This window comes from Mixophyes fleayi, chromosome 9 (genome assembly GCF_038048845.1).
Source record: "Mixophyes fleayi isolate aMixFle1 chromosome 9, aMixFle1.hap1, whole genome shotgun sequence".
Lineage (NCBI taxonomy): Eukaryota > Metazoa > Chordata > Amphibia > Anura > Limnodynastidae > Mixophyes > Mixophyes fleayi.
The window spans coordinates 116,369,746-116,393,464 of record NC_134410.1 but is presented as its reverse complement, the minus strand read 5'-3'; the positions used below and the strand labels follow the sequence as shown (position 1 = coordinate 116,393,464).

Sequence of the window (23,719 nt, the reverse complement as noted above, 5' to 3'; positions counted from 1 at the left end):
ACCTCACTTACAGAACGGTTAATAGTGGGGACCTCGCTTGCAGAACAATGAATAGTGGGGACCTCACTTGCAGAACGATGAATAGTGGGGACCTCACTTACAGAACGATGGATAGTGGGGACCTCACTTGCAGAATGATGAATAGTGGGGACCTCACTTGCAGAATGATGAATAGTGGGGACCTCACTTACAGAACGGTTAATAGTGGGGACCTCACTTGCAGAACAATGAATAGTGGGGACCTCACTTGCAGAACGATGAATAGTGGGGACCTCACTTGCAGAACGATGGATAGTGGGGACCTCACTTGCAGAACGATGAATAGTGGGGACCTCACTTGCAGAACGATGGATAGTGGGGTCCTCACTTGCAGAAAGATGAATAGTGGGGACCTCACTTGCAGAAAGATGAATAGTGGGGACCTCACTTGCAGAATGATGAATACTGGGAACCTCACTTACAGAACGGTTAATAGTGGGGACCTCACTTGCAGAACGATGAATACTGGGAACCTCACTTACAGAATGGTTAATAGTGGAGACCTCACTTGCAGAACGATGAATAGTGAGGACCTCACTTACAGAACGGTTAATAGTGGGGACCTCACTTGCAGAACGATGAATAGTGGGGACCTCACTTACTGAACGATGAATAGTGGGGACCTCACTTGCAGAAAGATGAATAGTGGGGACCTCTCGCAGAACGATGAATAGTGGGGACCTTTCTTGCAGAATGATGAATAGTGGGGACCTCTCTTGCAGAACGATGAATAGTGGGGACCTCACTTACAGAACGATGAATAGTGGGGACCTCACTTACAGAACGATGAATAGTGGGGACCTCTCTTACAGAACGATGAATAGTGGGGACCTCTCTTGCAGAACGAGGAATAGTGGGGACCTCACTTGCAGAAAGATGAATAGTGGGGACCTCTCGCAGAACGATGAATAGTGGGGACCTCACTTGCAGAAAGATGAATGGTGGGGACCTCACTTGCAGAATGATGAATAGTGGGGACCTCTCGCAGAACGATGAATAGTGGGGACCTCACTTGCAGAAAGATGAATAGTGGGGACCTCACTTGCAGAAAGATGAATAGTGGGGACCTCACTTGCAGAAAGTTGAATAGTGGGGACCTCACTTGCAGAAAGTTGAATAGTGGGGACCTCTCTTGCAGAACGAGGAATAGTGGGGACCTCTCTTGCAGAATGATGAATAGTGGGGACCTCACTTGCAGAACAGTGAATGTCTATGACTGTATGTATACAGAAATGATTCTGTTGTGTAAATAATTCAGCTACAATATGTAAATAGTTGCTCACTGTCTGTGCTGCAGAGCATTTCACCTCATCTCATTGTACAAAGCCATGTGCTATTGATTTATGTGTAAATAAATGTATTGATGTAAAAAGTTTCTGCTTTTTGTGTTTTATTCCACTGCAGTGCAAACCGAAGAAATATATATGTGTATACCAAAAACATTTTTAATTTCAACAATTTTCTGAAATAAAATTGTTGAATTATTATTATAAAATACGGTATTATTATAAAAAACTGCAAGGATATTAATATTTTTGCAAATGACTGTAAAAAGTGACTCCTAGCGACTGTCTTGAAATGGGCATCCTGCAGCCTAGTCTTGGGGAGTATACATGTACACTATACATAATATATATTATACCAGCAACGTTTTCAACTTTTTAGAATGTACAGTATCCTCAAATCATTTTACATATAGAAACATATAATTGCAATTACCAACCTCCCAACATTTATGCAAGCAAAATAGGGACAAATAATGCCTTGTCCTTGGTGCACTCAAAGCCCATCCTGACTTTGGGCAAGACTCTTGTCATTTCAGAGTGAGGCCCGCGATTTGAGACTATTCCACCGAAATCAGGATAGTTGGTAAGAATGCAGGCTGAATTTTCTTACTGTAAGTAGGGACAAGACATATTTTCCTAGTATAATTATTTGTGTGGACATAGCAGTATAAATCCTTTTGGTACTTTTTGCCCTGGGCTCCATTTCATCTAGAATGGGCCTGAGGTCGGGTTGCACATGAAGGGCTAGATTTACTAAACTGCGGGTTTGAAAAAGTGGAGATGTTGCCTATAGCAACCAATCAGATTCTAGTTATCATTTATTTAGCACATTCTACAAAATGACAGCTAGAATCTGATTGGTTGCAATAGGCAACATGTCTACTTCTTCCAACCCGCAGTTTAGTAAATATACCCCAAAGACTGCTTCATATTTAACTGACTGAACAGGAGCCTGGAACGGAGCTGACCGCACTTCCAGGCTCCTCTCATCCACTCACTAGTGCAATAGGCACAATATGCATTACCAAACTTTTAGGTTTATGTTTTTGTCTTAAATAAAGTTATTTTAAAAAAGAAACCACAGTCTCCTCCCCTCTGGAGTCCTGCAGCTGGGAGGGGTCTGGAGAAAGCAAAGAGCAGCATGGGAGGTACAGGGTGGAAAGACCCTTTTTAAACAGAAATGAGTAAGGAAATATTAATCCAGTGTCTACACATATGATTTGGGTGTGGTGGAAATTTTTTTAGGGTACGTGGCCAGTATGGCGGACATCTCGAAGTCGGCCATCTTGGATGCAATTTTTTTAAATGGGAAGGTAGTCATGTGACATCAAACAGATGTAGAAGTTCATAAGAAAAACTTTATTCATTCTTGAGTTTTAACTGGGCTTTCGTTTGCAGGTAGTGACATAAATGACAATGGCACTAACACAAACAGAACGTGTTGAGATTGGCTTGATATCTGCAGAATGAAGCACACGTGCTATAGCAAATAATTTCAACCAACGTCACCCAAACATGGCATATGAGATGCCTGGGCAGGGCTGCCGAGAGGGGGGGGGGGGGAGCGGGTACTAATTACCCGGGCCCGGGCATAAAAAAAGAATAAACATACTCAAGTGACTCACGTGACCGTGGCGCCGGCGTCCCTCCTCTGCTCCATTCAGACTGTCTGAATGCCGGGTGTGACGTCATCATGTCACGCCCAGCATTCAGACAGTCTGAATGGAGCAGGGAAGACCTAGAAAGAAGAGAGAAGAAAAGGAAAAGGTAAGTAAAGGGAGGAAAACGGGGGGGGGGGGAGGCTTGGCACAGAGGGGTTAAAAAACGAGGGGGGGCAGGATGACACGGAGGGGTTAAAAAACGGGGGGGGGGGGGGGGGGTCAGGATGACACAGAGGGGTTGAAAAACTAGGAGGGGCATGGCACAGAGGGGTTAAAAAGGGGTTTAACGCCAGGGCTGTTTGGAATTATCTAAATGTAGCCATCTGTTTCCAAATAAGGCCCCCAGCATTCCAGGATCCAGACAAGCCGCAACTAAAGAAACCTGCAGCCACAAGTGGTGAAAGTGAGAAGAACAGGTAGGAGAGAGCAGCAGAGTGTGTGAAATGTTGTGATTCTAGTAGGGACAATGGCAATTTTTGGTGAGTGTTCTGCCCAATGTAAGGTGCAGGCCAAGACTGAACTCTTTGTGTACACACTGCATTCTATGTATACTACACTGTGGTCCTAGATGTCCTGAAAGTCAGGAGTGCTTGGACATATTTGATGCTCCGGTGAATTCAGAGTCTAGTGATTTTGATGTGTTAGTAACGCCCCAATGGCGCATTTGCCACGCCCCCAAATGCATAACTACACCCCTGTAAAATTTTTCAGCATACTGAACTACAAGGGGAGCCCCATGAATTTGAATTTGTTGTACCGGGGCCCTGAATTCCTCTTGGCAGCCCTAGGTATATGATGGTATGCTATACCGTCACTTCTCCAAATGCGGCCTTGGTTTAGCTCTTTGGTGAAGGTGTAAGTGACCAGAGGGTTCCTACTCATGCGAGTGTTAAAGCAATGTCTGTTAGAGTAGACACAGGATTTGTAGCATGGTGATGCAGTAGACCTCGGCTTGCCCTCGACTTTGCTTCTTCCCTAACCATTGGTCCTCATTGCCTCTCTGTGTTCCATACCCGGTTACGTTTGACCATTCTTATCTAATCTCCTGTTAGCCAGCCTTCCTCCCTGCCACTGGGCTCCTATCCAGTCTCCAGACCGTGACATCCACATGTGGAGAAAGCATTTTCTATCTGCAGCTGAACTTGTCATTAATAGTTTTTTCCCACCTTTAGAAATTCTTGTATTCTGCTTCAAGACACTCAGTACCGCCCTTTCAGGTGTAAAAGGACGATAGTTCACCGTCTCGGTTGTTGCAAATCTCCACAAGCATATCCAGAAATTCCTTATAACTGGCCATTCTCAAAGACAACTGAATATATTAACCGAGGCTACCCAGGGCCGGATTAAGGGAATGGAGGCCCCTGAGCTAAGGGCGCCTCCCCGTCCCCCGTGAGGCCCCCAATGTGGGGGCCTGAGTCTTGGGCAGCTGGATGCCTAAATAAGAGATTGATTTGGTGGCCCCATCGCAGTAAAAGATTAGTAGCCCATGGTGGTTTGGATTGTCCCCTTTTTAAATATATAGTCATGTATTTATCAAAGTTGACCTAGAAATCTCTAAACTGAATCAAATTCCTTGATCTTTTTCCTCAGGAGGTCTAGAGAAGTTTCTGGATTAGAGATGGAAAGCGGCCATTTTAATGGATTCTCTCTGTGAACTTATTCACTCATTTGGTCTCCAATACCACCTCTACGCTGACAACACCCAAATCTATCTTTCCATCCTGACCTCCCTCCTCCTATCCCAAGTATCTAGCTGTCACTGCGTTTTCTCAAACTCAACATCTCCATATCCAAACTCATCATCTTTCCTCCTGCCAATGTTGCTATCCCTCCCAGTTGATATCAGCCTCTTTCCTGTCACCCAAGCCTGCTGCCTCGGAGTTACCCTCGACTCTGCCCTCAGCTTTACTTCTCATATCTAGTCCCTCGCCAAGTCCTGCATTACTAAAATCCACCCCTTCATCTCTAAGCAACCAAAATCCTGCTCCATTCGGCCATAATTTATCATCTCGACTATCAGAACCTCCTTTTTTTTAAATCATATATAAAGTTTTCAAACATTGCAAGTAAAACTATCAAAAGTAGCTTAGTACACGGTTCCAATTTTTTCAAATATACAATTCTGCAAGAAAATGCGATCACATTTTACTGGCCTTCCTGACTCCCACCTTCAATCCATCCGGAATGCTCATCTTCCTCTCCCATCGTTCCTCTTAGTAAACTCCTTCATTGACTCCCTATCAGTTTCAGAATTCAGTTCAAGCTCCTTTCCCTCACTTACAAAGCCCTCACCCAACACATCCCCCCCCCATAAATCTATGACCTTGTCTCGAGGTACAACCCCATACTGCCCCTCTCCTCCCACTCTCACCTCCAAGACTTCTTCCGTGCTGCCCCCCTACCTTTGGTACTTCATACCCCACCTCTCCCCCGATCTACAATTCTTCAAATGCTCCTTCAAAATTCACCCCGTCATGCTCGCCTATTCTACCACATCTTGACCATCACCTTCTCTCCCTTTACCCTCAATCTACATTTCACCCCAGTTGCTCCTACAGTCTTTCACCATCTCTACCTCTAGAATGTAAGCTCTCATGGACAGGATCCTCTCTACCTATTGTCTCATTTCTGTATACTGTCTGTCTCCCACATATATCCTGTCACATCTTTTGTTAGATCCTGTGAGAGTCCTCACAGTTTTTCTCACACTCATATGTGCTACCTTTGCGTAACTCCATCATGCATTTGATTTTGCTCACTGTATTAGTTATGTCCCATCTGTATTTGTACGATTGTCCGGCTCTACAGAATCTGTGGGGCCTTATAAATAAATAATATTTATGGAGGTAAATACAGAAACAAGAGAAATGCTAAATTTATTAGCGCAAACCACTATGAGTAAATCTCTTTCCCCATATCCCATGAGGCCCCGATACACACTGAGGACCACATACATATGAAGATTTAGGAGCAGATAAATATTACACCCATACAATATTTTATTTTTTAACTGAAGAAAAAACAACTGTAATTAATTTTTTATTTGTGCAAGAAAAAAATTCAAATCCGAAATCGATTCTGATTACAAACCACAAATTGTCGTCCCATAGTTCAGAGTGAAGATATTCTATTTTGATTATCAAACGTTTGTAGAGGAAGGCAGGAATTGACGGTGGTAATCGTTACCACCATTCCGACACCGAAGACACCTCCACGATAAATCCGATTGTCTAAAAAAGCGATTTGAATATAACCAGACTTACCTCCAAAGCAACGCTCTACCTCTCCGATCGCAGCAGCGTGCTCCCCGCAAGTTATTCCGACTACACAGATGACCGGCACAAGACTTTAACGTCATCGCTACCTGAATAAATCTTCATTTAAAGCGGCAGTGGCGGGTTAAGTGTTCCAACACTTAACCTGAGGGGTCCCGTCGTTGCCGCTTTCAGTTAAGATTTATTCACTTAAGTCTGGTTATATTCAAATCGGTTTTTTTAGACAATCGGATTTTCCTTGGAGGTGTCCTCGGTGTCGGAATTTTCCGCACCGTTAAACCGTGCCCCACCCGGAGTTGTAGCCAATGAATTGATATTAGTGACATTTTGTTGCTGTGACCTCTACTGACTATGTGAACACTGTACACTTTTGTGGCCGTTGTGTAAAAAATTCACACAAATGAGTCACATAACAAAACTTTATTGCAACAGCGGATTCCTTACAAGGCTGTGTAGAACACTAGCCCCTCCCCACTCCTGGAAGATTGTGTTGCTCAGTAAAATGCAAATAATCGGATGAACCAATGTCACACACAGAAATTTCACTGCAACAGAATGACATAAATTCCTATTTTCGGATCATGCAGTCGTGTTTCTAAACCGAAACAGTAACTGGTATCTAGGATTCCACATAGGACAATCAATATACACATTATAAGGACCATTTATGAAAAATGGTTCACAGGTAACAGAGAATAAAAGATGCTGTAACCTATAGCAACCAGATTCAGTCATTTTCCTAGTACAAAAAAAATTAAGCCATTTATCATTTGCTAGGAGTTACAGCACATTTGTTTGTTGTTTCTTGTGCACCAGGTTCTATAAATGTACCCTGTTATTTATATGAAGATGGCAACACATGGAACAGCCGTCAAAATGACATTGGAAAGTGTGATCAGCCCCATGCTATACAACCGGCACCGAAACATGCAACCGGGTATTGTAACGCCAAAAATAAGTTTAAACAAGACAAAAGTTAACAAGATGTGATCTGTTCATTTTGCAGAGTAAAACAACAAATATTGAACCAATATTCGTTATAACGCAGGCAATCAATTCTCCGGGAACGAACGACATCACCGAGAGGCCGCGTTCCGAACATCGTCCCGCCCAAAAGATGGTGCATTTTAAGTGTCGCCTACAAATGACATGGAGTGTATGGCATCTAAATATATAATGATGTAACATATTTTAAACAATATATTCCCTTAAAGAAATCAAAGTGTCAGGTGCTGTGAGGGCGAGGTAAACACTTCTCCAAAAAGCACAATTATTGCAGCATGTGTGGGTGACCTTTGGCCCCGTAGTGGGTGTTGAACAACAATTCCCAGCATGTCCTACAGCGTCATAGTTCCACAAAATCTAGAAAGACAAAAGGTTCCCTAATCCTGTAGTAGATTTTCAAACAAAATCTGATTAGTTTACAAATGAAAAAAAAAAAAAAAAGTATATAATTAAAAAAAAAAAAAAAAAAAAAATTGATTGGCCATTACACAATTTCAGTAAAATCTGTTTGTTTTTTCCTTAAGATGTAGGAATGCAACACATATAAACATAAAACGAAAGACGTATGTAACTAACGAGCGGCTTAGGCAGCCGGAGGAGAGAGGCAGCTTAGTTACACTGTGGGGCTTCCCTTCAGTAGGTGCTACAAGTGTAATCGATAACAGTCTTCTAATACCCGACAGGTACTGATGAGTAGTCCAGGTACTGATCCCAAAAAAAAAAAGGAGCCCCTTCAATGCCAAAAAGGTCTATAGTGCATTGGCTGGTCACGAAGAGGCCAAAGCATAGGCACGTGTGAACACGTCTAAATCCCAGCACAACGCCCGTAGCAAAATCCTTCGTTAGCAACCTGGGCAGGAGTGTCACCTGCAGGAGTGTACGAGACAAGGTTGTCGTGTTAATATGCCAAACGCGCCTGCGTCCGTGTAAGACGCGTGAAGGCCCTGGCGGTCCTCGCTTATCAGCTTACTGAATCGGTGGTTGTGCTGTCCTGCGCTCAGAGCGAGGCTGGAAGGAATGATGTCCCCGTAGCAGAGTGACAGCCGGCCAGGGGAGAGTGCTCACTGCACTCTATTTGGCGTCCTGAAGTTCCTTGGCTTTCTTTAAGATGGGCAGGACGTCCCCGTCTGAGAGGGGGTAATCCTGCAGCGATATAAAAAGAGATGTACATAGGATGATTGCTTGAATAACCTATTACCAAGCCTGTAGAAAACGCCCATTTTTAACCAAAGTAATTTGGATAATTTTAACAGTATCCAGATTTTTGTCCTGTTACCAGGACTGCAATTAACCCCATATTCTCCTGGTCATGTTACATGACATAATACTGTAGTTCTGTTGACACAAAAGTAATAAATAAAATCGTTAAATGACCCTGTACACAGGAGCTTACAATCAACGTAAAAAAATCACGTTAGCGTGCTTAATATTCACATCCCAAGTTTCTATTATCTCACCTGGAGTAGCCGCATGTTCACTGTAAAGTCCCCTTCTAATAACTGGTCACGGATTAATCTGCAACAGAGTTTAAGGGCAAAGCGTGAAACAGAGGTAGGCGCCCTGGAATTGGGAAGTCCGAGCTATTATAGGACTTATAGTTCCGCGACAACGGTGGTGGAGCCATGTTGCCCGAGCCTTGCCTAATAATTAGAGATTGTGCAATGTCTTTTCACCGAGATTTAATAACACATTTCATCAGTATGTTCAGATTGCTGCTTACGATGTACATCTATGTATTACCTAGGTGCTGGTTTTTTTTTTTTTTTTTACTTTTGGATTTAATGAGATTCTCCGAACTGTCCAGAAATACAAAATGTTGATCTCATTATAAAAACATTTTTTTTTAAAAAAGTGCAAACACGTTCCACAGCACTGTACAGCCAGAGGGGAGCAGGGTTACACTCGGACGAGGAGAAGAGTTATCATTCAAAGTTCTCTACATCCCCTGGTGGAGCTTAACCCCATCACTGATGACTTGGTCCAAAAGACTGAAGGTGTACTCGTAACAACTCAGGAATATCATCATTTATTTGTATATATAGCGCCACTAATTCCGCAGAGCTACAGAGAACGAGAGAGAGAGAGAACGAGAGAGAGAGAGAACGAGAGAGAGAGAGAGAGAGAGAGAGAGAGAGAGAGAGAGAGAGAGAGAGAGAGAGAGAGAGAGAGAGAGAGAGAGAGACACAGAGAGAGACACAGAGAGAGACACACTAGGGTCAATTTAATAGCAGCCAATTAACCTACCAGTATGTTTCTGGAGTGTGGGAGGAAACCGGAGCACCCGGAGGAAACCCACGCAAACATGGGGAGAACATACAAACTCCACACAGATAAGGCCTTGGTTGGGAATCAAACTCATGACCCCAGTGCTGTGATGCAGAACTGCTAACCACTAAGCCACCGTGCTGCCCAATATAAGGCACGAGGTGTGACGGCCATGTTTGTTAGAGCTTACAATCTAAGAGGAGCACAAGGGAAGAGATACAGAAGATATTTCCAGACTGCCATTAATCCTATAAGTAGCTAACGAAGGAGGGTTCTTGACAACGCTACTAGGCCTCCTGAAATGCAGGCGGGACCCACTGAATCGGGGAAGTACAGACATCTTATATAACATATTTCCCCTTCTGTAATCCCAACCGAAACAAAGTTTCTAGTTGTGGATGTCATTTTTCTCTAAAACCAATTTTGCTAATTATCTAAAAAAAAAAATATATATATTCATAACACATCTTATAAAAATAATTGTTTTTCCCTTCACAGAAATGCTCTTCCGAGAGGTTGTTACACTGGTAGTTATTATACCAGTATTATCCTTACGCTGCAATACTTACATCAGCATCGCACAGGTGACCTGCATCAGGAAGTCAAATCTGTTCTCGTCTGCAAACAGCGAATCCCAGATCCGGATGACATCGGGGAGCACAAACTCTTGGGAAAGGAGTAACGTCAGCCAGCGGAAGGTGAAGAATTGAGGCTTGATGTTCTGCTCTTGCTGTGGGGAGACAATGGTTTAAGTCAGTGTTGGCTAACCTGTGACACTCCAGGTGTTGTGAAACTACAAGTCCCAGCTTACCCTTCCAGCAATAAGCTGCTATATATTGGCGAAGCATGCTGGGACTTGTAGTTTCACAACACCTGGAGTGTCACAGGTTAGCCAACAATGGTTTAAGTTGATCCTGAAAATGGTCACTCAAAGGCAAGTACAAGCAACCTTCCAAAGGTCATCTATTGCCGACCTCTGCTTCCCAAAATACTTAGCCAACCCAGCTGTATATCAACAAGTGCCAGTGGCATATAGCAATAAGGATACATTAGTACATAGGAAAGCTATTTAAAGGTAGATCTCAGCACCAAATGTACCGCATTTCAATGTACATTAAATAGGCTGAGAACTCAACAAGCAAACGTGCAATTTTATTTAGTGCTCACAGCCATTAAATAGCTCACTATACATAAGACTCCCATTATTTTAAAGCAAAAAAAAAAAAACAGAGACACTCCTGTGCTCCATTTATAAAAGTGGTCAATGTTTCCTTTGGGCTGGCAAAAAAAATAGCTATAATAAAAGAATCCTACTTCCCAAATTGTGTTTAGCTATGTGCATTCAGAGTCTGAAATACAGGAACATACACTGGAAGATCACAGTTTCCAGTGGAAAAATCGGGACTGTCCTGGCAAAAAAAATGGGACACACCTAGGGGTAGATGTATCAAGCTGAGAGTTTTCCAGCGGGTTTGAAAAGCCAATCAGATTCTAGCTATCATTTATTTAGTACATTCTACAAAATGACAGCTAGAATCTGATTGGTTGCTATAGGCAACATCTCCACTTTTCAAACCCGGCGGAAAACTCTCAGCTTGATACATTTACCCCCTAGTGCCCAGGGACCGTGGAGGCCACTATCATGTGAGCTGAAACACAAGTCGGAGGGTCAATGATGTCATTGGCTCGTAGTGTATTCTTCTAGTAATTGGTTCAGCGCACATCACGGCTGTTTGTAAGCAACAGATACACTTTAAAAATCAAAAGATCATTTTTCCAGTGCATCCCATCCATATACGACCAGTACAAATTCGCTATTTAACGTTCAAATCCTGCTCACAACTGTGTTTAGGAATGAGATGGACGTACTACCAGACGTCAGCTCTGTTAATCTGGTTTCGTTCTGCGAATATTAGAATCGCTGTGAAAACGGCCATCTGAGCGCACTCACCAGCTTGAAGTAAAGTTCTTCGTCCTCCTCCTTCAGGGTGGAGTAAACGCGCTCCATCTTTGCGGTTATTCCGCACTGAGAGTCATCCAGGCTCTTGATGAAATTGTCCCGGATCTCGGCCATCAGATTAGTGAAGCAGAAGAAGGTGTCGGCCTCCGCGTGCTCTGCTCGTGAGAAGGACGGAGATAAAGGTTCACACAAGTCAACGGATACATTTCAAGGTTTACATGAGGCTGACCGGTTCCGGTTACACGTCGAAGTCAATCACATTCTACATGGGCAAACGCAGGATTTGTAGAGGGGGGTTTCCACACCACGCCACCAGTGGGCGTGACCAGCATGCATGGGGGCGTGGCTATAATTTTAGACAGTGCCTGGCTGCTCTCCAACTCTTCCTATCCCCATAATATACATGGGCAATGCTGCGTGCACTACTGTTAGGTGCACGCAGCTCTCCCTTTTCAAGCAGAGCTGTGTGAAGCAGAGGCAGGATCCAGCCACCTCAATTATACAGTGCCCCAGGCTTGGAGGGGGTTTCCAGGCACTAGGAATCCCCCCCCCCCTCGGTTTGCTTATGCTCTATAACTGGGACAGTAACTTTGCTGCTTCTGTTCAACAAAATATTTGTACCCAACATGGCTTTCAATAAAATGTTTTGTGAGAATTTTAGAAGGGAAAAGTTAACTGCAGAAGAGAGCGTTGATCCAGCAAAATCGGAAGCAGGATATTATAGACCGTTGTGTCTGACTTCTGCAAATTATTTAAAGGAGGTCTGAATGATGCGTTTCTGAAATATATTGTAGAAAATAATTTTATAACATTGCTGGCGTGACTTAATATTATATGTTTTTTATGAGGATGTAAGTGTCAGACTGTATTTTGGATGGGTTATATTTGGATTTTGTTGCAAAAACATATATACATGGTAGTAGACAGTAATAGGGTTATGCACCTCGGCCGTGGTAATAAATTATACTGATATCACATTAAATACAACTTGATAAAAAAAAACAAACAAAGATTGAAAAAGACTTGGGAATACTAGTTGACAGAAGCCAAGTAGCAGCACGGTGTCAGAGAGCAGCTGGAAAGCCGAATAAATTCCAGTAATGTATAAATGCACAAGAAGCAAACCTAGTACTATCATTTCATCTGTCCGTAGTTACACACTTTATTGTAAGAGGAGACACAGGAAAATCTGAGAGGCTTCAGAAGAGCCGTACCCTAACAACGTTAATAATAAATGGGCTGACGAAAAAACCAAAACAAAAAACTTATTTCATCCTCTAACCGCCGTTGCTGATGTTTTCTAGTAAATTTAAAGCATTGCCAAGAATTAAAGAACAGTAGTACAAGAAACATGACCTCACCTTTCCAAGCACTGTTGGGGTTTGTGGCAAACGTGTAATAGATTGGTCCGACTATCTCATTCATGCCTTGCACATAGGCTATGCCGGGATTCAGCTTAGCGTAGATGAAAAGGATTCGCTCGACCACCTCCCAGTGTGCCTCGCAGCCAATGGGCAGAGGCTCTAAATCACCCAGCGAATGAGAGGCTGAGGCCTTCAGAGGAGAACTCACCTGGTTGGAGGAGAAGAAATGTTTTGCGAGTAGAGACATAAATGGCCTTTTAGTTGACTGCATTATATATAATTCTGTTTTTCCTCTCTGTTGTTTACGTTTACCAACCACTAGTAGGTGTAAATCGAGGAGCAAAAAGGGCGCCCCATCTCTTGCTTAAAATGTGGAGAATTGCTGGAATCTGATGAGCTATTTTGACAAATTCTCCAGGAAAGAGAAGCCCCTCCCCCAAATCCAATGACATTGTTGTTCTACATCCATAGACTAAATTACTAGTCCTCAACCTCATTAGTGATAAGGAGGGGGAGGAGCATACTTGCCAACTCTCCCGGAAAGTCCGTGAGACTCCCGAAATTTGAGTAGGTCTCCCGGAAGAGCAGGCAAGTATCCAGCATACTACAACTTGCTCATCTAAGTGAAGCGATTTGCGGTGACCCCGACCATCCCGCCCTCCAACCACGCCCCCTGCCCGGGATCTCCTAGAACTAACTTTTCAAAGGTTGGTAAGTATGAGGAGGAGCTCTCCATACTGCTCCCAAATCCCACAGAATGCCTGGCACATTCTATTGATTCTCAATACTCCCAACACAAACAAGCAATACAGGAAACAGAGCAGAAAGTTTTAAACACAATCAGAGCAGCGGGACAGCACACTTTCACTGCTGAACGGACCTGCACATACTGTGCAGCCGCCGGCAGCCTTAGAACACAGAAAGGGGGCGTGGCCTAAATCGTCCCCCCTAAAATCGCCCCGGGTAGGGCAAATGTCTGGGTCCGCCCCTGTGTGAAACCTATAAAATATAGAGGCGGTGAAAAAAAATGGAAACCGCAATATAAAGTCACTTAAGATGAAGTTGGAATGCAGTCTACCAATGTTGGGTATTGTGTGGGAGGAATATAACAGGTTTCACAATAAAGTCTCTCATCGGATGTCAGGTTGATGGTGGTGGGAAAACATGGTCTAAGGCATCGTCTCAGAATATCCCATAAACGCTCAGATGTGTTGAGGGCTGATGACTTTGAAGGCAGCGATATGGATAATATCATAGATAGCAACCAATGTTCGACCACAGGTGCTCTGTGGACAGGGGGCACTATCATCCTGGAAGACACCGCTTCCAACAGGAAAGATGGAACATGGGGTGAAGATGATCACTCAGTACCATTAAGTCCTGGCTAGCATTGACTTTTCCTTTTAAAGGGAATGACTGCACCCAAACCATGCCAAGAAAATGTGCTTCATGACACCACTGACCCGCCAGAGCCCTTCTCTGGGAGAAACTAGCTCTCAGGCTGGCACCACACGCGCACTCGTCTGTTTGTCAAGAACATGTTTGCGTGGGTTTCCTCCGGGTGCTCTGGTTTCCTCCCACACTCCAAAAACATACTGGTAGGTTGATTGCCTGCAAACAAATTGACCCTAGTCTGTCTGTCTCTGTGTGTTAGGGAAATTAGACTGTAAGCTCCAATGGGGCAGGGACCGATGTGAATGAGTTCTCTGTACAGCGCTGCGGAATTAGTGGCGCTATATAAATAAATGGTGATGATGGTCAATTCTTCTAACCAATCATCTTTTTCCACTACGCTGTATTCATTGCATGTGCTCTATGACCACATCACTTGCATGCAGTAACAGGCGTGATGAATAATTTATGCACTGTAACCCGACTAGGATGTCCTACTCTATGAAGTTCTCGTTGGACCGTGTTTGAGACGACTGGCTCCTCATGCCACAGGTTGAAACCTGCAGCCAATGGATCCGCAGTTGTACATCCGTTTTGCCTCGCTCTTCAAATTAATGCAAGGATAGTGTGATCCGGAGTACACGAGTCAGCCCACTGTTGCCTTCCGCTGATGTTTATCGCTCATAGTCCCACTGTGGCCAGGTCCCCTCTTAAATATATAAAATAAATATCAAAGCAGGGGGCCGTTGTATAGATATTTATAAAGATTTGAATGTTTCACAAAAAAAAAAAAAAAAGGAAAAATTAAAATCTCGCCATGGTGGTCCTCTGTGCTGCTTCTACAGATAAGAGCGGACACACTCCCCCATACCCCTGTTGTCCTGTGGGGAACATAGCCCTAGTAAAGGCATGCTACCCAGCAGTCCTGATCCAAAGTAAACAGGAGAAACCAGCCACAGTCACCAGCAAAGAGCTGCTGCCGCAGCTACATACACCACCCAGAAGTGAAGGAGCTTGGGGCAGCACGGTGGCTCAGTGGTTAGCACTTCTGCCTTGCAGCACTGGGGTCATGAGTTTAATTCCCGACCATGGCCTTATCTGTGTGGAGTTTGTATGTTCTCCCCGTGTTTGCGTGGGTTTACTCCGGGTGCTCCGGTTTCCTCCCACACTCCAAAAACATACTAGTAGGTTAATTGGCTGCTATCAAATTGACCCTAGTCTCTCTCTGTCTGTCTGTGTTAGGGAATTTAGACTGTAAGCTGCAATGGAGAAGGGACTGATGTGAATGAGTTCTCTGTACAGCGCTGCGGAATCAGTGGTGCTATATAAATAAATGATAATAATAATAATACTGCGATATCGTTTGCTTAATTAATATGCGCCAAACCTGTGCCGAAGCACTTGAATTCAGTATGTTTGGTGTCCCTCATTCACCCAGTTGTTTCCATTTTTTCCCACTACCTGTATATTGGATTAATATAGTTGTACTTAAATCAAACAGCACATGTAACATACATTTGAGTTTACATGAACTCATTTGTTAGTTAAAATGTCTGCATGAACAATTAAATGCCAAAACAAGTATCCTGTACTTATAGACTTCACTCTCCGCAGTCTTAAGAAGTTCCACCAAGGTATGCAAACTTTCACACAAATATTTCTGTGCTTCTTAAAACACAGATTTTCCTACCAAGTCGCCCTGGATTGAAGCACACCCATAAAAAATGTAGACAGACTGGTTCCGAACGGCTGAGATTCTTTCCTAGCGGTGTCCTTACATTAGTGAGGCCGCTTCTATTCCGCGCCACGGTCTGAGATTTTAGAGTGGTCTGTTCCACGCGCTTCCTAAGAGTCTCGTATTCATTCTCTGGATCCATGATGAGCTGGCAGGGGTACTCCGTGCGGTTCAGGAAAAATGAGAAGTCGGGACAGAGTCTCCTGTATAATTAGACAGATAAAGGAACAGCTATAACTGGGGATTTTTGCTGTTGGTTCTAAATCAACAACAGAAAAAGAAGACATTGGGCCTGAGTCATTAAGGAGAGCAAAGAGCGACTTTTCACCTGGCAAAACCATGTTGCATTAGAGGGGGAGGTACATTTAAAATGTGGGGACAGATTTATAGCTGGGGTAGGGCACGACCTAGATCAACTTTCAATTTCAGTTTAAAAATAAAGCTATCAAGTATTTATGTGCTATATGAGAAAACAGACAGTATTTAACGTATGTGCAGCACAGTGGCCTAGTGGTTAGCACTTCTGTCTCACAGCACTGGGGTTCATGAGTTCAATTCCCGACCATGGTCTTATCTGTGAGGAGTTTGTATGTTTTCCCTGTGTTTGCGTGGGTTTCCTCCTGGTGCTCCGGTTTCCTCCCACACTCCAAAAACATACTGGTAGGTTAATTGGCTGCTATGAAAATTGACCCTAGTCTCTCCTTCTCTGTCTGACTGCCTTTCTGTCTGTCTTTGTGAGTTTGTCTATAGTAGGGAATTTAGACTGTAAGCTCCAATGGGGCAGGGACTGATGTGAATGAGTTCTCTGTACAGCGCTGCGGAATTAGTAACGCTATATAAGTAAATGATGATGATGATGATGTGCAAAATAATAAACTAATTTGCACCCCTTGCATTGTAACATGGTTTGTCCCAGAGAACATTTACTAATTTTTTTGCCTTACCTTCCTTAATGACTCAGGGCTATTGGGTGCGAGAGTCCAGCAAGTGCCATTATATCATCATAAAGCTATTTGCAGACTGTGCGCCTACTGTTATAGAACTGCATATGGATGAGCACGAAAATGTTTAATGTGCAAATTTTTTGCACTGGATGACGTGGGAATTTAAGGGGCATTCCTGACCGTTATTAGGAATAGACAACGTGATGTACCAGAACGTGCACCTGATCCACAAACATAACTGGCCTGATTCATTAAGGAACTTAAATTAAGAAATTTCTTATTTAAGTCTCTTGGACAAAACCATGTTACAATGCAAGGGGTGCAAATTAGTTTTCTGTTTTGCACCTAAGTTAAATACTGACTGTTTTTTCATGTAGCACACAAATACTTGATAGCTTATTTGTACACTGAAATTTAAAGTTGATATTTGTGTGCTACATGAAAAAACAGTCAGTATTTAACTTATGTGCAAAACAGAAAACTAGTTTGCACCCCTTGCAGTGTAACATGGTTTTGTCCAGGAGATTTAAATAAGAAATTTCTTAATTTAAGTTCCTTAATGAATCAGGCCCGACATTTGGTTTTGCAGAACATATTCCGAAGAGGAAGAGATTGAACGTATCTGAAAGAATTCCTGAGTTGCGAGGAGCTGCAGGAATTTTAGGCCTAGAAAATGGACCTGTCCTGGACAGCACCTTGGCAGAAGGCAGTACCGTCCCAAAAATTTCAACTACCTACCTTGCTTCCTATAGGTGCAAATAAGACACAATACATATAAACCAATGCATTTAGGAAAATCTAAATGTTTACACATATGACAAGTTAAAAAGGACCTTGTACAAAGTTCTAACTCAATAGTACTATATACCTTCTGAAATACATGAATTTAGACCGCTCGGATTAAAGGTAGAGTCTCTCCTGAACTCTGACCTTAACATCTTGGTCCAGGATGTGAAGTCATCCAATTAAAGGGCCGTGTAGAATACAATTTGAGTGCCCTGGGCTTTCACTGTTCCACATTAATATTCTAGATAAAATAATGATTTTGCATGCAGACATTGACATCAATATTTCTGGGCAAATGGGCAGGGCCGTAGGGACCAGACACGGGTCGAGGGTAAGGTGAAGGCAGGTGTATTGATTTGAATTTCATGGTATCGTTGATAACGTCTGATCATTTTTTGTTGTGTTTTAATCGGATTTGTTTTTTTTATGGTTTTGTACTTTCCTTGGTTTCACTTATTTATATAGTTATATATTATATGGTTTTTTTTTTTGTTTTGTTTTTTTAATTTTCCCCTTTCTGTAGCTTGCACAGTACAAAGAGTAAAATATACAGTATATGTCATCTTAAATAAAGGCAGCCCTGATGTTCCCTTTAAAAGTTGCTGCAATCACACAGATGACCATGAATCTGCCCAACAGGGGCATAGTACAGACCCATAAATGTGGGGGCAACTGCATATTGGTGTCCTGCAGGGAACAAGCACTCATTCTATGTACCATCATTATCCTGCACCGAGAAGTAAATATACAATATATAACATAATTTATATCACGCTGCCTTTTTCTTCAAATACTTTTTTAAGTTATTTAATCTGCCTCCTCTCTTTCCTGCAGGAATCTCCTGTTTAATGCCAGTATGCAGATATAAAGAGAGGAGACTGGTTAAACAACATTCTAGATAACGGTATTAACATATAAACGGTGACAATATTTTATTAGGTAATAGACACCGTCATCAGCCCCCCTAAGCGGCGGCACCGTCGGCAGTCTGAGCGTTAGGCACTTGGTTTACCTGACATCCTTGTCTATCTGCAACAGCACCTCGTTATCTTTGAAGTATGTATTCCACCGGCTATCAGGGTTGGGATTGAGGGGCTGTAATAAATTATAGGACAAGAAAAGACAGGATAAACCTTCAAAGCCTCATGTAGCCTATTGACTATACAGCAATGTCACTTGAATTAGTTTGTAGATCTAAGTATTATTATCATAGATCTGTAAGGTGCCACAGTGCTCCGCAGCGCCGTACAGTAGAAAAACAGGACATACAAGGTAGACAAAAGAAATGCAGACATAAAAACAAAGGGTATGGAGGACCCTGCTCATTAGAGAGGGGAAGAGGGCACAGCTGAAACAAGAGGAGCGAGTGTGGTTCAGAGTGGAGATCGGGATAGTTGTGAGGGTGCATTAGTGTGAGTGGTATCATCAGGGGAACAGGTAAGCTCTAATAAAGAGATGGGTTTTCAGAGAGTGTCTAAAGATTTGAAGGCTATGATAAAGTCTGATTGAGTGTGATAGGGAATTCTATAAGTGGGGAGCAGCACGGGAGAAGTCTTGTAGGCGGGAGTGAGAGGTGGTTACTGAGACCAGACAAGGCGCAGGTCAGAGGTAGATCTAAGAGGGCGGGAGGGAGAGTATTTTGATATGAGATGTGAGATGTATGCAGGGGCTGTGTTGTTGAGGGCTTTGTAGGTAAGGGTGAATAATCTGAAATGGATTATGAAAGGCACAAGGAGCATTTAGGGTAGCATGGGTGTGGGGAATGCTAGATGGCAGGAGGTTGCAGTAGTCAAGACGGGAGATGATGAGAGAATGGATAAGAGTTTTGGTGGCATATTTGGCAAGAAAAGGGCATATACTGGCAATGTTTTCAAGGTGGAGTTGACAGGACTGGGAGAGAGTTTGGATATGAGGAATAAAGCAAAGGGTGGAGTCAAGTGTGACACCAAGGCAGCGGACTTGGGAGAATGACGAAATTGTGTTGTTAATGACGGTGAGGGAGATGTGATGGGAGGTGGTGACGATAAGTTATGTGTGTGATATAAGTATGTCAGTCATAATTACGTGGTCTTCCAAAGTGACATCCTCTCTGGACAACCCGAGATTGGCTTTGGCAATTCCTGGTTGGATGATCATCTCTTTCAAAAAGTGGGTGTAGGTTTCCCTGAAAGAAGACAGAAGTTAATTTAAATAAAATCCAGTATATTAGAAGGTTTGCTAAGGCAGCTAGTGAGAAGGTTGAATAGGATTTGCTAAATATGTGGGAACAAATTGAGGATATTTCCTCACCGTTGTTTTTCCAGCACTGAATCCCATAATAATCGCTCTGGGGGGAGATAGTTTAACAAGATCTGGAAACAAACAAACAAAAACAGTTATAGACATTTTCAAGGCTGGACAGAAACTCATGGTCTGGGGGAATTACAATCTGAAGGGGAACACACCTTCCAACAGAGACACCGGATACCTGCTTCAAATGGGATTCCTGAGGAAAGACAAAGAAAATGATCATCCCAAGATAAAATCGGAAAGCTTGATGGACAAAGGTCATTTCATACAGAACATGGTTTGACAACACAATCTTCCTAAATTGATTTGACTGGAGCCACACTGACAAATCATTAATCTTCTGATATACTCTGTGCTGCTGGAGGACCCTGCTCCTTCCACTATATAACTCCTAGTCTGACTTCCTGCTGCCTTCATTCCCCTCCTCACATCATGTCACTGCCCCTGTCACATGCAACCCTGTCCTCACTAACACATCACTCATCTAATGATATACTCTGTGCTGCTGGGGACCCTGCTCCTTCCACTATATAACTTTCAGTCTGTAACTTCCTGCTGCCTCCATTCCTATCCTCACATCATGTCACTAACCCTGTCACATGCAACCCTGTCCTCACAAACACATCACTCATCTCCTGATATACTCTGTGCTGCTGGGGACCTGCTCTCCCCCCTTTAGTGTCCAATTTCCATAAGCAGGGGCCTATACCCATCATTCCCATCTCACCCAATGCAACACATAAGATACAGCCTTGAAATCGGAGGACGGATGATTGCAATGTTCCGAGTTACTGCTTGCTGGGTTCATCAGTAGATTTACAGACTTAATGTACATGCACAGGGAAATGTTATGTACCTGAATTTATAACTACAATCTTAGATATGGCCTAACATAAAATCATTATATATGTTTTACGGCACAATGTAATTTTGGAGGAATCATTTTTCCTCTAATCTATTCAATGACCCTGCACTCAACTTACGTGTCACTGTAATAGCTGATAACATAGAACAATAGCTTATATTCAGCTATATATCCTGTGTAAATACTATGTCAACTATCTTAAGCTCTGTTAAAGTATTTGACCACATATTTGTCAATGTTACATCTCTTTCCATATAGAAGTAGCTTATGTTATGTTCAGGGACTTCGAGTTGAGCCTACAAAACGTGTGCACCTACTGAAAATAGCAGGATACTTGTCCTGAGCGGCGGACTATTTGTTTAACAACCGTGTGTATCTTGTTCACTTTCCTGTTGAAATAGTTAATTATACTCCAAGTTAGCTAAACTAAACCTTAATATTTTGTGTTTGCCAACACGTGGAAACAAGAAAACAGAATTAAATAAAGCCAAAGTCCCATATATCCCTTGAATAGTGATGAATTAACTTACCGTTAAAGCAAAGTTCTCTCAGTACAGGTAGGTTGATTTGTGGTTCACTGAGAATGCTTTGGAACTCTGCAATTCTGCAAACAGAAGAAAAACATCACCTGACTATTCACGGTCTGCTGGTTGTCTTAAGTACAGAGTCCTTCCTGCTAGGAAAATAAACAGGCTCAGCCAGCACACACTACTGTTATCAGGGAGTCTCCTCCTAATACCCGAGATAAGTGTTATAGATGAATTATAAATACCGCATAGACATTTTATGGACTGAATATCACAAGGATGCAGAAGATTTACTCACTAGGAACTAACGACATCAGCAGCGTCTTGTGTCTCAGCGATGTCACTCGCGCTACAATCCCCCTTCACACTCACACTTTGGGGTATATTTACTAAACTGCGGGTTCGAAAAAGTGGAGATGTTGCCTATAGCAACCAATCAGATTCTAGCTGTCATTTATTTAATACAGTCTACAAAATGACAGCTAGAATCTGATTGGTTGCTATAGGCAACATCTCCACTTTTTCAAACCCGCAGTTTAGTAAATATAGCCCTTTATGTTTTTCAAGCGCCCACAAACAATTGGTGTAAAATCCGTAGAAGTGTAAAATGAGTAAGAAGTCTAAAATCAAACTAAATCTTCAGGTAAAATAATGGAAACATTTACAAGGCAATCTGAAATTGACCACTGTGGTTCATTATGTTAAAATGTTTGTTGTAACATATAAACTGTCTACACAAGGTGGACTTTCACGAGATAACTGTACAAAATGTTAACTTGATAGGAAAAATAAACTAAGTTATACAAATCCGAGCAAACATATTTAGTCCTCTTTATAGTATATATTGTATTTTGGCAGTTTTGCATTACTAAAAGATGAACAAATATACTCTGCAGGACCTCATGGGCTACATTTAAGGGAGTTTTATTACAGTGTACGTGAAATAATGCCATTATATACAACAGCATACTAACCCACACACAATAAAACAAGCTTGCCAACTATACAGCTGTCCAGCTGTTGTGGAACTACAAGTCTCAGCACACATTGCCAAGCCATATCTTACTTACAGCTGATCTACCCAGTAACCTAATAAAATATCTACTGTCCTAGAAACGTGTTACAGTGTCTTAAAGATCAGATTTGAAATTAAGGTGGAGAATTAATCCCTTTGCTGCCAACACCTTCAGCTCAATTGCCTCCGGCAGGTAATCTAGAGAACTGATTATGCATGGGGTTATTAAACAGCAGTATAAATGTCTATATAAAAAAAAAACGTTAGACAATAAACTAGATGCAATGTGCGGTTATAACGTACCTATCACTATTTACACTCATCATCATTTCACAACAGAAGAACAATGCAACAATGACAGCACATAGGTGGATGTAACCCTGACATTGCAGTGTGTCCAGAAGCTGCACTCATGCATCCCCACCCGTGAGATCAGGCAGGAGGGACCCCTGGGATCAGGCAGGAGGGACCCCTGGGATCAGGCAGGAGGGACCCCTGGGATCAGGCAGGAGGGACCCCAGAGATCAGGCAGGAGGGACCCCAGAGATCAGCCAGGAGGGACCCCAGAGATCAGCCAGGAGGGACCCCAGAGATCAGCCAGGAGGGACCCCTAAGATCAGGCAGGAGGGACCCCTAAGATCAGGCAGGAGGGACCCCTGACATCAGACAGGAGGGACCCCTGACATCAGACAGGAGGGACCCCTGACATCAGACAGGAGGGACCCCTAAGATCAGAAAGAGGGACCCCTAATATGAGACAGGAGGGACCCCTGACATCAGACAGGAGGGACCCCAGATATCACAGAGGAGACCCCAGAGATCAGACAGAGGAGACCCCAGAGATCAGACAGAGGAGACCCCAGAGATCAGACAGAGGAGACCCCAGAGATCAGACAGGAGGGGCCCCTGATATCAGACAGGAGGGACCCCTAATATGAGACAGGAGGGACCCCTGACATGAGACAGGAGAGACCCCTAATATGAGACAGGAGGGACCCCTAATATGAGACAGCAGGGACCCCAGACATCAGACAGGAGGGACCCCAGACATCAGGCAGGAGGGACCCCAGACATCACACAGGGGGGTCCCCAGCACCGGGGATATCTTACTTGCTCTTGTGCAGACTCGACATGGTGACTTCCGCTGGTCCCTGGATGCGGGGGGAGGGCAGGAACATGCCGGCAGGAAACAGGAACCCTGACAGTATCAGACATCACCTCCTCCTGCTGAGGATCCGCTGCTGTTACTATCGTTACTGTAGTATTAGGCTGCTGGTATCCGGGTACTGTGCTGGACATAGGGGAGGTTAT

General features: G+C 43.2%; 1 protein-coding gene across 1 annotated transcript; it reads right to left on the bottom strand.

Moving 5' to 3' along the window:
• Positions 1 to 6,666: 6,666 nt before the first annotated feature.
• TBC1D13 (TBC1 domain family member 13) lies at positions 6,667 to 23,641 on the bottom strand. Its single transcript, XM_075185149.1, has 12 exons — positions 23,519 to 23,641; positions 21,397 to 21,470; positions 20,157 to 20,197; positions 20,002 to 20,063; positions 19,777 to 19,876; positions 18,725 to 18,807; positions 16,026 to 16,185; positions 12,853 to 13,063; positions 11,483 to 11,646; positions 10,101 to 10,261; positions 8,724 to 8,781; positions 6,667 to 8,409 (listed from the first exon to the last, which is right to left on the bottom strand). Exons 1-12 carry the CDS (start codon positions 23,584 to 23,586, stop codon positions 8,338 to 8,340), a joined length of 1,254 nt encoding a protein of 417 aa, XP_075041250.1. The 5' UTR covers positions 23,587 to 23,641; the 3' UTR covers positions 6,667 to 8,337.
• Between the last annotated feature and the right edge of the window lie 78 nt (positions 23,642 to 23,719).

Bases quoted from the DNA above. Each gene is read 5' to 3' on its own strand.
- TBC1D13 (XM_075185149.1), bottom strand. From the start codon at position 23,586: ATGTTCCTGCCCTCCCCCCGCATCCAGGGACCAGCGGAAGTCACCATG. The intron at 16,186-18,724 runs GTAAACCAAGTG...CTAATTATACAG, and splicing joins CAGATAGACAAGGATGTCAG to GAGACTCTGTCCCGACTTCT. The intron at 13,064-16,025 runs GTAAGGACACCG...TCCTCCAACCAG, and splicing joins ATAGAAGCGGCCTCACTAAT to GTGAGTTCTCCTCTGAAGGC.